General features: G+C 39.7%; 1 protein-coding gene across 1 annotated transcript in view; it reads right to left on the bottom strand.

The window, feature by feature from the left end:
- ARHGAP12 (Rho GTPase activating protein 12) overlaps positions 1-17869 on the bottom strand; it is a 222388-nt gene that overhangs the window by 138913 nt on the left and 65606 nt on the right. The window contains 1 exon segment of the mRNA XM_030199157.1: positions 555-821. Within this exon segment, the coding sequence (XP_030055017.1) occupies positions 555-821 (267 nt within the window).

The following is a 17869-nucleotide window of genomic DNA, read 5'->3' as shown; positions in this document are numbered from 1 at the left end:
TCGGTCTCCTACTCTTTAAGGCTTAGGGAAGATAATTTTAGAAGGTTCTTTTTGGGTTCTATATTCTGTTTTATGTTATTTAAATTATATGTCTCTACCATACTTTGTATTTTTGTTTGAATATTTTTACTGCTCTAATTGCCTATTGCTCATGTTTGATCTATTCTTACTGTACACCACCTTGAGTGAATTTCTTCAAAAAGGCGGTAAATAAATCCTAATAAATAAATATGTGGGTTGAGAAGGTAGTATAAGAGAATTTTAAATAAATGATAATTGCTAAGATCATCTTACCTGTTATTTTGCTCCGAGTGGGTTTTTTTTTTTTCAAATTATTAATGTTATTAGATATTTATACCCTGATCACACATTTATAAGCAACAGCAATGATAAACAAACCGAAGCAAGAGAGGCTCTGCAACATATTGATACTGCCACAGCACAATTTTTATTTTTTTAACATTTGTTTCCAGTTCAGTTCACTTGTGTGTCTCAGGACTCTCTCAAAAAAAAAAAAAAAAAAACACTTCTCTTTCCTTATTTAAGTACAGTACCTCATTATCAGCATGATTTGGGGGATCCCCTTTGCTTCCACTTGTTTCTCGAGTACAGCGAGGTGGTTTCCAGGTTCTTTCCTGTGTTGTTCTATTGTAATAGTATGACCGCCCCGTGCTGTCTGTATGCGTTTCCCATTCTCCATTAACCTGGACCGGAGAACTATTTGGAAAAGGTGGAAGTGCAGATTGAGATATTTTCAGTTCTTGCAGGTTGGCATACACTGGTGACTCAGATCTTACCGAAGCAGGTGGAGGAGTAGTTGGCTAGAATTAAAAAAAAAAAAAGTTACTAAAAAGCTAACACAAATGGATTCAAAGTAGTACATCTATTTCAATAAAATCAATAATTTGAAGTGCACACAATTAAACAGTACATAACAAATCTGTTTCCACAAGTACATGTATAAATATACTTAAACACAATGTACTTTACCATTTAGCAAATTACCTTCTTTTTACATGCAGCTGCATCATAAACTGTAAGCATAACCAATCAAGAACATTGGTCAAGCAGAAAAAAAAATGTGCTACAAAACACAGTTCCAAACTTTAGTCATGCTCGGTATACATTGCAAAGGATTTCCAGCTAATATAAACCACTGAATGAACACTAATCACAGCAAGAAACTGCAGCATTTAAAAGTACCGAATATTCACAAGTAATTTTACGCCCTAGAGCCACTTAATTTCGTTTGGGGGGGGGGGGGGGGGAGGAACCAACTAGAGTTTTCTGTTATTACTACAATCTTATTTCTTATGGTACCCTCCATGATGCACTCAACCCAGACAGCAATTTACCCGGAGTATTTTGAATAAATAAAATTCCTCTTCTTCCTTATCAGACAAGTAGAGACAAATGTATCACAGGCTACGTTTTGAAATGGTTCAGAGGTTTCTTGGAAAGCAGATCATACAAAGCCAAAGTAAATGTAGACTTATCCCAAAACTGGGACAACAGATGCTGGGTCCCCCAAGGGCCCGCGCAGCGCCGTGGTTACTTACGTCAGACGGGGGCGGGTCCAGGAGGAAAGGAGAGACGTGAAGACTCGGCGAAGAGGCATCAGCTGTTCTTCTTGCCCGTGCAGCGCCTTTGCCCCCTCCCGATCCTTTTTTTTTTTTTTCCTTTTTTTTAAATGCAGGGGGAGCGGGGAGCAACGGGGACCTCGGACGTCAATGAAGGACGCTCCTGATGCCCGTTTGTGCCCCCTTCGCAATTTTTTTTTTTTTTTTTGGTTTTTACATTTAAGTTTTTAGCCGGGCAGCCCCAACGAGAGGTACAGACCTCTCGTTAGCTTTTCGGTAGTTTTCCAGTGTTAGGGCAGGCGGAAAACTTTAGTGCATCTCATTTCAATAGGGTTTCTACACAATTTGCTCATCTGCATTCCGTTTTCGTTAGCTGCTACCGTCGTCGGAAAAAGGCGTTTAATGCATGTCACGGTTTAAAACTTGTTCATTAAAGGGTTGTAAAAGGGTCGTTAAAGTTTAGTGCATCTTGCCCCTAGTCTTTATGAATAGGGAGAGTGTTTGTTATTGTGGGTGATCACATCTGGCATCTAGTAATTACTGGATGGTATGGTTCAATATTAAAACACACATGGAAAGAATTTATTTAGAAGTGAAAGCTCTAGAATTCAAGAGATTTAACATTATCAAAATAGGGAAATACTTCAAGAAATTGTTAGCTGGATGGGAACTTCTGAGGAACATAGAAATGCAGTGGGCAAAACTGAAAGGAGCTATTTTAAGGGCAGCAAGCCTTTCTTCATTTGGAAAGTAAATAACAGTAAGAGAAAAGACAAACATTTGGTTCTCAAACGTAATAGCTGAAAAGGTAAGGAAAAAGAGTTTAGTCTTCCTAAACTACAAGAGATCACAGAAAGGAAGACAGGCAACATCTAAAAAGTAAAGAGAACAGGTAAAGCAGTAATGAAAGCAAAGATACAAATGGAATAAAATAATTAACCACTACAGTAAAGGAGGGGGGGGGAGAAGACATTTTTCAGATACCTTAGTGAAAAGTGCAAAAGGAATTGTGAAGCACAAGGGTGAAGGGAAGGAATAAGAATACACAGAAGTTGATAAAGATAAAGCAGGAATTGCTTAACAAATACTTCTGTTCTGTGTTCACAGATGAACAGATGGGAGTAGGACTGCAGAAGACAAACACAAATATGAATGGATATGTAGTACACCCTTGAACAATTTTCAGAACACTGTGTTCATGAGGAGCCAGCTAAACTAAAGGGCCAGATGGGACATATCCTGAGGATATTAAAGAAACTTAGGGAAGTTCTGGCAGCTCAGCTGTGTGACCTTTTCAGAGCTTCTTGCCTGGAGGACCGGAAAAGGGCTTGAAAAGGAGACATTCTTCTTGCTTTGAAGAATAAAGCTTATCTGTCTTCCAAAATTTAGGGTTTAATATTAGACTCCGTTTTAACTTTTGAAGCTCAAATCAACAATCTATATAAGAAAATTGTTTTGTTTTTTAACTAGAACAATTATGGTCTATTCACCCTTATTTCTACAAAAGCTATCTGCTGCATTTGTTCAGGCTCCATCTCAACTAGATTATTCAAATATATTGTCTTATGAAAAAATGACAACTCTTACAGAATACTGCATCAAGACTGATTTTTAAGAAAAAGATTTGACCATGTTTCTCCTTCACTGATAACTATCCACTGGCTTCCAGCTCAAGCACGAGTAAATTTTAAAACGGCTTGTTTTGTTTTTCAAATGGTTTAGCTCCAGAAAGTTTACCAAACCTAGTGGGTTTTCCTTCAGTTAGGGAGGTTTTTAGGTTAACAGATCATTATCTTTTGATTGTTCCATCATTCAAAGCTATACAATATAAGAGAATGCTGGAAAATTCATTCTCTTATAAACTGATCCATATCTGGAATGATCTTCCTCTACCACTGAAAAATAATCATCCTCTTATTCAAAAAAGGTTATCAAATGCTAGTCTGCATTTTTTTCTTTACTTGTGGTGATCTCTTATTGCAGACTAGTCTGGATGGTCAGAGGAGAAAGCAATTTACAAGTGCATGATTAAATTAGATTAAATTGGATGTAGTCCTGCTCTATAAAAGTGAAAGTAAGGAGGAGGTTAGGAACTAAAGGCCAGTTAGTCTGACCTCTGCATTGAGTAAATTAATGGAAATGCTTCAAAAACAGAGGCTAGTATGCTTTCAAGTTTAAAGTTTAAAAACATAGAAACATGACGGCAAATAACGACCATATGGCCCATCCACTCTGCCCACCCTCTGTAACCCCTAACTCTTCCTTTTCCTAAGTGATCCCACACGCTTTTCCCATGCCTTTTTAAATTCTGACACTGTCCTCGACTCCACAACCTCCACTGGGAGGCCATTGCATGCCTCCACCACCCTTTCCGTGAAATAATACTTTCTTAGATTAATCCTAGACCTATTCCCTCTTAAATTCATCATATACCCCCTCGTTCCAGAGCTCTCCTTCAATTGAAAGAGGTTCACTTCCTGTACATAAAAGCCCTTGAAATATTTAAATGTCTGTATCATGTCTTCTCTCTCCCAGCGCATACATGTTGAGGTTCATAAGCCTGTCCATATATTTTTTGTGTTCAAGACTGCTTACTAATTTTGTAGCCGCCCTCTGGACAGACTCCATCCTGTTTATATCTTTTCGTAGGTGTGGTCTCCAGAACTGTATCTAATGATCCTGGAATCCAATAGATTGCAGGACCTGAGGAAGCATACTTTTACTTAAGGCAGGTCCTGCCAGCCAAACCGGCTTAATTTTTTTGACTGGGTGACTATTGAGCGAGAGTGCTAGATGTGGTGCATTTAGATTTTAGTAAAACCTTTGACATGGTTCCACAGAGGCAACTGATAAACCAAGTGCCCTTGGTATGGGCCCTAAAGTTACTAACTGCGTTAGAAACTGGTTGAGTAGAAAGCGACAGACGATAGTGGTAAATGGAGTTCATTATGAGGAAAGAAATGTTATCAGTGGCAATCTGCAGGATCTGTCCTTGATTCAGCTCTTTTTAATATTTTGGTGAGCTATAATACAGAAGGGCTTATCTGGTAAGGTTTGGGTCTTGGGGGATGATACCAAAATCTGCAATAGACACCCCAGATGGTGTGCATTGAATGAGGAGAGATCTAACAAAGTTTGAATAGTCTAGAATTTGGCAGCTAAGATTTAATACTAAAAAAAAAAAAAATGCAAGGTCATGAATTTCAGCTGCAAAACCCAAGGGAATAGTAGAGTATAGGGGGTGAAGTACTTCTGTGCACAAGAGAGAAGCAGGACTCAGGGTGATTGTTTCTAATGATCTTAAGGTGACCAAACAGGTAGAAAGCTGAAGGCAAAAGACAGAAAGATGCTTGACTGCCTAAGGAGAAGAATGGCCAGCAAGAAAAAGGAGGCGATCATGCCTCTATATGTTTCTGGTGAGATCAAATTTAGAGTACTGTGTACAGTTCTAGACACTGCACCTTCAAAGAGACAAATAGGCTGGAGTTGGTCCAGAAGGCAGCTACTAAAATGGTCCATGGTCTTTATCATAAAGTAAATGGGGACAGACTTAAAGACCTCAACACGTTGTATACTGTGGAAGAAATGCAGCAGAGGAGAAATATGATACAGACATTTAAATACCTCCACGGCATAAATGCACAGGAAGCAAATCTCTTTTTCACTAAAAGGAAGCTCCAGAATGAGAAGACATAGTAAAAGTGAAAAGAGACAGACAAGAGTAATCTAAGGAAATTTTCTTTATGGAAAGGGTGATGAAGACAGTGTCTTAATTCAAGAAAGCATGGGACAAGCACATATGATCTCTTAGGCAGAGAAGAGATAGTAGATGGTATGGATGAGCACACTGGATAGGCTATATGGTCTTTGTCTGCCACCATTTTTTATGTTTCTGTATTAACTTGGTTGTTGAGCCTTATTTTCACACTATTACTGCAGGCTTTTTAACATCTAATATATATACATAATAATAAGCAAAAAAAAAAACATTCAGCTTACAACTTGTAAAAATGATGAATTTTAAGTTCAAATTATTAAAGTTAACTTACAAAATTTCAATCTCTATGTGGGGAAAATTGTCAAAAATGTTGGGGGAATATACTCACAAACAGAAAAACCCACAGCTAAATCTACAGACAATGGTGCAAGCCAATATTTAAAAAAAAAAACCCCACGTTTAGAAAATTAGAAGAAACCAGCATGGGTACAAAGACCCCCCCTAAGGGGGTCTTTTACTAAGTGGCAGTAAGCCCAACGTGGGCTTACCGCTCGCTAAACTGGAAGTACCGCCAGGCTACAGCAGCAGCCCAGCAGTAGTTCCCACTCCTAGCATAAGCCATTTCCAGCACTACAAAAATATTTTTATTTTTGTAGCGCCAGTGTTTACCCAGTGGTTATCAGGCAGTGCCACATGCTGCCCGGTTACCACTGGGTTAGAGTGGGAGCCCTTAACGCCACCTCAGTAGGTGGTGGTAAGTGCTCCCTCTGAAATGGCCATGCGGCAAGTGAAGCACTTGCCTCATGGCCATTTCTTTAAGAAGAAGGAAAAAAAAACAGCCTTTTAACCCACTGCAGTAAAAGGAGGCCTCAGCGCACATTAAAAACACTTGCCGCAGCTTAGTAAAAGGACCCATAAGTGCCCTGTTTACTAAGGCGCGCTAACATTTTTAGCACGTGCTAAATGCTACAAACATTCATAGGAATCTATGCTTAGTAAACAGGGCCCTAAGTAAAAACTGTTCAATGTTCAATCACTGCACACTGTGTCTCTGATTATATCAACTCAAATAGAAAATGTCAAATGTATATCATGAAGTAATTTTTACAATCCAATAGAAGTTAAACAATGTTGAATAAAGCTTCTCAGAAACAGTCTCTTGTACTGACACAGACCACTTTTTGCTGATTGCTGCTTCAGGGAACCCAATGGTTAAAAGCAAGAGAGTAAGAGATCAAATGATTTAAATTTCGAGTTGAACGCAAGTCATTTCATTTGGGTTCCCTGAAGCATATACCTGAGAAACTGTCCGTGTCAAGGCCCAGGACCTGTTTTGAAATAAGTTTTTATTCAAATTGTTTAACTACTATTGGATTGTAAAAGTTATTTCATGATGTGCATTTGACACTTTGTACTTGAATTGATATAATCAAAGAGACAGCGTACACTGATTGAACACTCAAGAGCTCACACTTAGGGTCTTGTATACCCATGCTGGTCTCTTCCAATTTTCTGAGCACACGTAAAACTTTTTTTTATATAAAATGGCTTACACCTTTGTCTCTGGATTTAGCTGTGGATTTTTCTATTTGTATGTGAGAACTTACAAAATCTGTCATCTTGATTAAATTTAGGGTTTTCCCCTATGGATACTTCCTGACTTAGTAGATGACAGGGAATCTAACTCATTAGCATGATTTCTTCCTGTTGACTAATGCATGCATCACATATGTATATATACAGTATATCCTTCACATCTGGTTTCTACTTTTCTAATTATGATTGTTCTTAATTATATATGCCACCTAAATGTAGGCAGATGCAACAGAATGGAATGCTAATGTGGTTAAAAAATATTCCATTCTACAAGGACCAGTTTTATAAAAAGAAGACAGCAGAATTTCCCACTAAGCCAATTAATCAGAACAAGAAGAGATTTTCCATTGGAATATTTTATTAAATCAATGGTTGAAAATCCTTTAGTACTTTATAACAGGATTTGAAATTTTTCTTATCAAAAGACTTCAATATGTAAAAGCAAAATTAACTATACTGTTATATTAGACTTCTAGTAGCAGTACTGGTCTTGGAGAAAACTGGAAAATAAATATAAATATAATTTTAAGTTACAATACACTAGAAAATTCTTGCCACAGAAACAAAGCAGATCAATTCAAATCAGTCAAATCATACAATATTAGTAATAAGAATCCCCTATAAGTCCACCATAAAATAAGGAATCAAAACAATAATCAAAAGAAAATAAGTATTAGGTTTTTGAAGAATTACTCCAGGCATCTTAACCTTAAGATCTTGAATCTTCCAAAAGCCCAAGATATCCCACCAATGGTCTTTTCAAAAAATAATTGGCAGAGAATTTAAAGATTTTATCACAATTACTGCCACCTATATAGCAAGGGTTTATTATATATCCTCCAACAACCTCAGAGTGAAAGACTGGAAAATTCACCCTTAGTATTAGCCAATTCTAATTTAGCAACTGGATTAGACTCTGTAGGTCCTTTGGTTGCTGGGAAAGCTACCCTGTTGGTCACTCTGGTATTTGAACAAGACTTGGATATGATATTTCACCGATCCTATATAATAATTTGCACCTCCATCTGGATGCCTGGGTTTGTAACACAGTTCCCATTGGTCCGCCCTGGGGATGATGTCACAGGGCGGACCAATGGGAAGTGAGAGGGAAGGGAACCCAGCACCAGCCACCGGAGGTGAAGAATCCCCCCCCCCCCCCGAGTTCCATGACCCTCTACCTCCCTCCCTCTTTCCACTCCCGTCCATCTGAGTTCCATGGGCCCACTCCCGTCAGACGGCCCCAATCCCATCCGAGTTCCACGCCTCCCTCCGTCTCTCTCTCTCTGTGGCCTCCGAGTGCAAGCAGGACTTGTGGGGCTGCCCCTGCCGGCTGTTCTTTAAAACTTTTTACCTCCTGCTCCGCCAGCAACAGTGAAGTCCAGCAAGCACAGATGCCGCTTCAGACTGCCTTCGCTTTCGTTTCTGTTTCAGCTGTGCCTCTGGTCCCACCCTACTACTACTACTTAACATTTCTAGAGCGCTACTAGGGTTACGCAGCGCTGTACAAATTAATAACTAAGGACAGTCCCTGCTCAGAAGAGCTTACAATCTAAAGGACGAAATGTCAAGTTGGGTAGTCTAGATTTCCTGAGTAGAGATGTTGTGATTAGGTGCCTCATTTCCTGTTTGCAGAAGGGCGGGACCAGAGGCACAGCTGAAACAGAAGCGAGAGCGAAGGCAGTCTGAAGTGGTGTCTGTGCATGCTGGACTTCACTGTTGCCAGCCGAGCAGGAGATAAAAACTTTTAAAGAACATCCGACACTTACGAAGGGCAGAGGCAGCCGCACACGTCCTGCTTGCACTCAGAGGCCAGAGGGAGGGAGCCACGGGATTGTGGAACTCGGAGGGCACGGGACAACAGGGGGGGGGGGGAGAGGGTCCTGAGACGAGAGGGGGAGGGGGAGGACCTGGAAGGGGAGGGGTGGTCCTGGAAGTTGAACGGTAGGTGGGGTCCTGCAACAGGAGGTGGGGTCCTGCTACTATAAGGGGAGGGGCGCCTGGAATGCGGAGGACAGGGAGGGAGGGAGGTAGGGGGCCTGGAACTCCAAAAGGAAGGGGGCTCAAACTCAGAGGACAGAGAGGGACAGACAGACGGACGAACGGGGGTGTGGAACTCCAAAGACAGGGGTGCAAGGAACCCCGGGGGGGGGTGAGGGGGAGGGAGTCCTTGCTAGCGCCCGTTTCATTTCACACAGAAACGGGCCTCTTTTACTAGTTTTTTATAAAAGGTTCCAGAGGTGATCCGGGAAATTATAGACTGGTAAGCCTGACGTCGGTGCCGGGCAAAATGGTAGAGACTATTATAAAGAACAAAATTACTGAGCATATTCAAAAGCATGGATTAATGAGACAAAGACAACATTGATTTAGTGAAGGGAAATCTTGCCTCACCAATCTACTACATTTCTTTGAAGGGGTGAACAAACATGTGGATAAAGGTGAGCCGGTTGATATTGTATATCTGGATTTTCAAAAGGCGTTTGACAAAGTACCTCATGAAACACTCCAGAGGAAATTGGAAATTCATGGGATAGGAGGTAGTGTTCTATTGTGGATTAAAAACTGGTTAAACGATAGAAAACAGAGAGTAGGGTTAAATGGTCAGTATTCTCAATGGAGAAGTGTAGTGCTGCTAAAAATTTGCAGCATCATACACAAAAAAAGATGCTATAGCACTAGAAGCCAATCAGTTTCTTGAATTTCTTCCTGTTTCCTACTGATAGGGTACTACCTGAATATATCAGCAGACTGAGGTACTCACTTCAGATCAAGTTACAATTTCTCAAAAAAAAAAAAAAATCTTCCATTCAACCTCTGCGTTTAAACCTTTATGTTGTAAACTCTGTAGGTTGTAAATCCTTCTTTGTTCTCTGAGCAATAAAATTTTCCCCCTGTCCCCTCTTCTCATATTCCTCTCCACATGGTCAATAACTATGCATCGTAATTCCTCAAACTTGTATTTAAATTCAAGGCAATGTGCCATAACAGGAGCCTCTTTTTTTCTGATGTAGCAAACACTGCCGGTGATGTCAGTCTTATCTTAAGTTGTCTGATAGTTTTCCCCATGTAAAGTTTAGGGAATGAACACAAGAGTAAGGCTGAGCCAAAATTGGGTTGCAGAGCAGGTAACATAGTAACATAACATATGGGGGAAGAGAGGTTGGTGGTTGGGAGGCGAGGATAGTGGAGGGCAGACTTATACGGTCTGTGCCAGAGCCAGTGATGGGAGGCGGGACTGGTGGTTGGGAGGCGGGAAATACTGCTGGGCAGACTTGTACGGTCTGTGCCCTGAAAAAGACAGGTACAAATTCAAGATATGAGTTTATCTTGGGCAGACTAGATGGACCATGCAGGTCTTTTTCTGCCGTCATCTACTATGTTACTATGTTACTATGTTGTGTATTACATTTTTAAGATGATACGTGTCAGTCAAAAAAAAAAAAAAGAGGATGAGAGAGAATGCAAATAAAGTGATGTATTATATTAACACAAGTTATTATAGGATATGGAAGCTGTGGTAGTAGCATACTAATCAGATTCCTTGCTTCCACTTTATCTGGACTGGTGTGGCAAGACTGAAGGAATGACAGTTAACAGATAAAGCATAACTGTATTCAGCTGTAAATGCTGCCAACCATTCTGCAGGAGATGGAGCTTAAACCTAATATAAAGAAATACTTATAGAACCTGGGCAAACTTAAGGAAACATATTTTTGTACTTTTTGTTGCTTATGTGTATTTTCTTGTTTTGTCTGCTTAGATTTTCTTTTTTTCAGTTTTCTAAATTATTTTTTAATTTTTATCACTTTTTTTCTTTGTTCCTTTTTGTTTTGTTTTCTCTTCTGCTGGCAGTGCCAGCTCCTCCTGGGCTGTGACTTAACTTCAGCAGAGATTAACTTTTCTGTTTCAAACCTGATCATAGCAACATTGTCCCATTTTTTCCAGAGCAATGACTTGTGGGCTGGACTAGTAACTGGTGCAAAGGTTTAGGTGCCTGGGCTTTTCCATCCCTGGATATAAAGCTGTACAGTTGAGTCTAATGTACACTAAAAGGATTTACATAATAAGTAAATCTTCATTTTTATGTAAGGGATTTATTGCATACCTCATGTTTTAACAAGGTTTAGGCTACACACATACACACATGTATACACATACAGTGGGGGAAATAAGTATTTGATCCCTTGCTGATTTTGTAAGTTTGCCCACTGACAAAGACATGAGCAGCCCATAATTGAAGGGTAGGTTATTGGTAACAGTGAGAGATAGCACATCACAAATTAAATCCGGAAAATCACATTGTGGAAAGTATATGAATTTATTTGCATTCTGCAGAGGGAAATAAGTATTTAATCCCTCTGGCAAACAAGACCTAATACTTGGTGGCAAAACCCTTGTTGGCAAGCACAGCGGTCAGACGTCTTCTGTAGTTGATGATGAGGTTTGCACACATGTCAGGAGGAATTTTGGTCCACTCCTCTTTGCAGATCATCTCTAAATCATTAAGAGTTCTGGGCTGTCGCTTGGCAACTCGCAGCTTCAGCTCCCTCCATAAGTTTTCAATGGGATTAAGGTCTGGTGACTGGCTAGGCCACTCCATGACCCTAATGTGCTTCTTCCTGAGCCACTCCTTTGTTGCCTTGGCTGTATGTTTTGGGTCATTGTCGTGCTGGAAGACCCAGCCACGACCCATTTTTAAGGCCCTGGCGGAGGGAAGGAGGTTGTCACTCAGAATTGTACGGTACATGGCCCCATCCATTCTCCCATTGATGCGGTGAAGTAGTCCTGTGCCCTTAGCAGAGAAACACCCCCAAAACATAACATTTCCACCTCCATGCTTGACAGTGGGGACGGTGTTCTTTGGGTCATAGGCAGCATTTCTCTTCCTCCAAACACGGCGAGTTGAGTTCATGCCAAAGAGCTCAATTTTTGTCTCATCTGACCACAGCACCTTCTCCCAATCACTCTCGGCATCATCCAGGTGTTCACTGGCAAACTTCAGACGGGCCGTCACATGTGCCTTCCGGAGCAGGGGGACCTTGCGGGCACTGCAGGATTGCAATCCGTTATGTCGTAATGTGTTACCAATGGTTTTCGTGGTGACAGTGGTCCCAGCTGCCTTGAGATCATTGACAAGTTCCCCCCTTGTAGTTGTAGGCTGATTTCTAACCTTCCTCATGATCAAGGATACCCCACGAGGTGAGATTTTGCGTGGAGCCCCAGATCTTTGTCGATTGACAGTCATTTTGTACTTCTTCCATTTTCTTACTATGGCACCAACAGTTGTCTCCTTCTCGCCCAGCGTCTTACTGATGGTTTTGTAGCCCATTCCAGCCTTGTGCAGGTGTATGATCTTGTCCCTGACATCCTTAGACAGCTCCTTGCTCTTGGCCATTTTGTAGAGGTTAGAGTCTGACTGATTCACTGAGTCTGTGGACAGGTGTCTTTCATACAGGTGACCATTGCCGACAGCTGTCTGTCATGCAGGTAACGAGTTGATTTGGAGCATCTACCTGGTCTGTAGGGGCCAGATCTCTTACTGGTTGGTGGGGGATCAAATACTTATTTCCCTCTGCAGAATGCAAATAAATTCATATACTTTCCACAATGTGATTTTCCGGATTTAATTTGTGATGTGCTATCTCTCACTGTTACCAATAACCTACCCTTCAATTATGGGCTGCTCATGTCTTTGTCAGTGGGCAAACTTACAAAATCAGCAAGGGATCAAATACTTATTTCCCCCACTGTACATATACGAGTGAACAGTATGTCAAACATGTCATGGATTCACTCCAGTTGGAAAAGTACTCTCATTTTGAGATCAGTAAATTATCTTCCCTAAGTGTTCATTTGTTTATCGTGCTATTTACCATCTGCTGGGGAATTGCTTAAAGCATCATCTATCTTAAGTGCATCAGTAGTTTGTATTTATTTTTCCATAACATATGCCTGCTTTTCTATGATATGTAGTTTTCTCCTTTCATCTTAGCTTTACAAGCTGTCGTGCATGGATTAAATGCAGCATTTTAGGAAGCATATTGATATAAATGTAAAAGTTTTATTGAATCAGCCAAAAAGATGTCATGCATGATCTAACGTTGAGACCTATATTATCTTAAATGTTATCCTAATATTCATGCAGGACCAAGAGCCTGATGAGAAATATTTCTAAACTATTCTGATATAATGTGTTTAGACACCTGTTTTGGTTGAAAGGTGGTGTCACAGTAAGTTATTCAAAATGGATCACAGAAGCATAAAACATAACGTTAGAAACCTTTTGCCTTTATTGATCAGTTTTAGTTTATCATTTGGTCATTTATCTTGTTTATCTGATTATATAGATACTTCCACATCTTTATCTGTAATACCTCTGTATCTAGAAGCTTTCAAGCCTATCTAAACTTCAGACCGCTCAAAACACGGCAGCTAGGCTTATCTTCGGAAAAAAGCGATTTGAAAGTGCAAAGCCTCTTCAAATAAAATTACACTGGCTCCCAATGAAAGAACGCATTGCTTTCAAAATCTGCACTCTGGTTCACAAAATTATCTACGGTGAAGCTCCGGGATACATGACAGACTTGATCAACCTACCAACTAGAAACACATCCGAATCAACACGAACATACCTAAACCTGCACTACCCAAGCTGCAAAGGACTCAAATACAAATCAACTTACTCGTCCAGTTTTTCCTATATAAGCACACAACTGTGGAACGCATTACCAAAAGCCTTGAAAACTACGAACGACCATCTTAAACTTCCGGAAAACACTAAAAACTAACCTGTTTAAAAAGGCATACCACCCCACCAATCCAATGTAAATGCCTGATCTTTGCAACACAACAGAACTAAAGAACGTAATGGACATAGCACAACTCTTCCACTCTACAATTCCCTAGTGTGGCTGTGCCACATGAACTTTATCTTACCACATCACTTTGTATTTGTTGACACCGGAGTCTGTAACGCCTCTCCGGTACTATGTAAGCCACATTGAGCCTACAAATAGGTGGGAAAATGTGGGATACAAATGTAACAAATAAATAAAATAAATACATTATCTATCCATTTTTCTATCTATTGCTACTAGGCATTATGGAGTTCAAAACCTGCAAGTCAAAAGAAAACAAAACAAATAAAAATTTCAAGGTAGCCTGAGGATTTTCTCACATATCATGAGCTTGTTTTGTTGAATTGTAATATGGTTATGCCTCCACCGCCCATCTGGTTATTGCCATGAAAGGAGTTGCTCGATGTTGTTTTCCATAAAATTCTTTGGTTTTTAGACATCAGCTGAAAACCCAGGCTATTTTCTTTTAACCATTGCAGAGATGGAACGTTTAATAAGGAGCATTGTCTAGGTACAAGCTGACCAAGAAGTAATGAAAGCCTATCTTGGTTTTATGTAAGTTGAATGCGTTAATAACATGAGAGTTGGGTTACAATTTCTGACATTCACTGTGTATTATAAACTGAGTATTGTATGTTGAGGGTTAGGAAATGTGTTTGCTGTGCTACATGATCTGTAGGGGTGAGTTAGATGATCAAGGGACATCTATTGTGTTGGTTTGCATTGTATTTATTTGGCTTCTTTTCTTCTTAAATAAAATGGCCTAAGATCTAGGTTTAGTGTGTTTTCATTATGAAAAATGTTATTGTTTGATTTGTTCTTTTGACAACACAGTGATCCTATTATGCTGTAAAATATTGCTCAATCGCATGTAGAAAGACAAGATACAAATTGAGAGGGCATGTGTGCATAATCCCTATAGCAGTTCAGCCGCCTTTTTCCCATGAGGTTTTCCTGCACATTTCCAAATAGGAAAAACTGCAGTAGTCACTGAGACTGTTGTGGGAATAATATACATTTTTTACCAATTTAGTCTGACATTACAGTCTCTCTTCTAGTTCTCTTGTAAAGTGCACCATATTGAACACCTTTTATTGTCATTTTGATCAGCTGGAGTAGGAATGGAGCGGAAGCAACAGTAGGAGAGGTGGTGGGGAAGAGAAAAAAGGGTGGAAGTGTCACACGTGAAGCCTGTTTTATTCCACTTTTTGAGAGTTCTGAGCTGGCTGCAACAAACTATCTTGAAAAGGGTACTCCACCACCGTGGAATTTTTCACCAGAACCTGAGCAGTCAGTAATCCACCCATGGTACTTTATCAGTCAGTACTTTGTTTCTCATCAGATAAGTGCAGCACACTTTATAGAGCGAAGAAGGGAAATGGTGCCACTAAAGCACGTGAAGAAAGAAATAGTTCTGTATGTATTTACTAGTGTTATTTCCACCTTCCATGAGATCAGTCCTCAGTCACATAGAATCCAGTGCTGACGTTTTCACTTGTGCTGCATCAAGGACATGAACAACAATTTATCAGCAAACTTTCACAAACAAAACACATGCATCATGTTGTTTGCATCCCTTATATAGTGGAAGTGAAATGCTATCAGCGTTGGCCTCTGACTGAAGACTGGTCTCCTTCATTTTTGAAGCTTGTTACTATTAAATTTTGGACTATTTAGATACCAAGCACAGAATTGATTTCTGTCTTGATTAAGTTGGGTTCAAAAGACAAATACAAATTGAGGTTTTTCTATATCTATAATTAACAAGTTGCCCATTAAAGTGAAGTTATATGACGTTGGCTTGAAATTCTTTTGGTGTGTCTAAGGTCTTTTTCCTCTTCCACCTTTAAAATATAAAAAATTAACAATGGATACACATTTTCTTTTGTATTTTGTTAAACCATTGTGGTTGACCCACCTGAAGGAACTGCTGAGGCAAGGGCTAGTCATAATGTAAAACCTTGCTCCATACTCGCTCAGGATATTGTCCTAAAGAACAAAGGGAGTACATTTTTGGCATATGGAGGATATTTGTGGAATGATGTCAAGAGAAAAATACTTGTTTCTCCCTTTAGGGCAACTGTGATAGTCATCCTAGAATTTCTACAGAAAGGTCTAGAGAGAGGCTTGTCCCTTAAATCGATTAGGATGCAGGTTGAAAAAAAACAAAGCCTCCCTTTCTTCTTCTATGTGCCCCTGTTAATGTACCTGAAGATTTGCAGTTTGCTATAGTTTGCATTCTTTAACATTGTTTCTCGTTGTCACATGTTGTTATTCTCGCTTTATAACAAAACCAACAAAATATTTAAACAGGATGCAGGTTGTGGCGTTGACCAACTTCAGGGGAAAAACACAAGGGGAACAGCTACACAGATGAATATAATGTGGTTTCTGAGAGGTGTCAAACAGATTAGGCCCCTAGTCTGCCTAGTAGCGTCTTCTGGGATCTAAACCTGGTCCTTAGTGCACTAACTGCTCCTTTGTTAAGCCTCTTTAAATTCTCTTCTTGGTGTTGGTTTGCTTAGCCAGATGGATTTGGGAACTGCAAACTCAGTTCTGTAGAAAGCCTTGCCTGAGGATGCCTGTCAAAAGTGTTCTGTACTCAAACCCCTCCTTTTTCCCTAAAGTGGTGTCTGTGTTCATGTAAACAAAACATTGAAGAGGCTAGGACATAATGGGAAAAGACATGACTGCCATCTTCTGGATGTGCAGAGAGTACTTAGATGTTACCTAAAGGCAGATTAGCCTTTTGTCTTATTTGGAGGACCAAGAAAAAGAGAAATGGACTCCAAATCAATTATATCTATGTGGGTTAAAGAGGCAATTTCAGTAGTGTATGTTGACAATGGGCACAAGGTCCTTCCACAGTTAAAGGCTCATACTATAAGGACACAGGATTCCTGAGCAGAATATAGATCTGTTCTGTCAATTTGAAAAGTCATAATCCAGTGTGGAAGGAAACCACTGTAAACTCTTTCCACCTGAAATGGGCTGGCAGGGGTGAAAAGAGAGGCTAAATTATATATACCTGACAATTTTATTTCCTTGAGTCCTGCCAGATCAATCCAGGAACAGTGTTCAAGGAAGTTCTGATGACTGTAGGATACTCAAAAAAGCTGCAGATGAACCAACACAACCAAGGTGACAGATGGCTGGTACCCAAGGATGGCCCAAGTTTGTCATTGCAGGAAAAAAAAAAACGACAAAACTCTCAAAGGAATACTGATTACTTCAGTGCAGCAGGTGAACTTTATGGGAGAACGGCCAGTTTAATTTGTCCACAACTGCTGTTGGGAAGACAATAACCCATACTTCTGGACTGATCTGCAGAACTCAAAGAAAATTAATCTTCCTATGGTATGAGATTCCTATAGTCCAGAGCTCCCAAGATTAGCCTTGCGTATACAGCAATATATCAAACAGTTTTGTAATGTAATGTATAAGATACAGTATGTGTTCAGTAAATATATCAAAATATAATTACAAATTTTTGTGTAGATCTTTCAAGCCCTTCTGCCCCACCCACATCACATTAGATTCTGTTGTGGTTGTCCTTAGACATTTTAATCCAGAGAACATTATGAAAAGATTTTCTGTTAACACTCATTTTCCAAATGCTGATCATGGATGTGTAATTCATTTTGTGGTGTGGGATGCATGTGTTACTGAATGACATTGCAACAGTTTACTGCATAATTGACATAAAACTAGAAGCTGTTATTTGCAGTTTCAGCTATAATGATCTTCTAATGAGTTTCTATTGTATTCAATTTAAAATTAACACACTATGGAATGCTTTAATAATTTCAAGTAATTGAATGCTTTACGTAGTGATGAGGTTTGACATTCTTAAGGACTGCCCCCACAAACACACAGTGCTATCATTTGGTAACTTTGTATCCTGCTGGATGGTTATTTGTTTTAATTAGCAATGTCAGAATTAACAGTTAGGTCTTTTGAATATACTTTCAAGCATACCACCAAAACCTGATATACAGATGTTTTTTTTTCCTATTTGAGAAGTAGATACCAGAAATCAAGTATGTAAATATATGAAAGTTTGTTAGTCTTAGTTTAGTTTCATCTATGTTTCTCCTTGAGCTATGGGCAAATTCAAA

Source organism: Microcaecilia unicolor, chromosome 1 (genome assembly GCF_901765095.1).
Source record: "Microcaecilia unicolor chromosome 1, aMicUni1.1, whole genome shotgun sequence".
Lineage (NCBI taxonomy): Eukaryota > Metazoa > Chordata > Amphibia > Gymnophiona > Siphonopidae > Microcaecilia > Microcaecilia unicolor.
The sequence above is the reverse complement of the archived record's forward strand: the minus strand, read 5'-3'. Positions and strand labels throughout refer to the sequence as shown.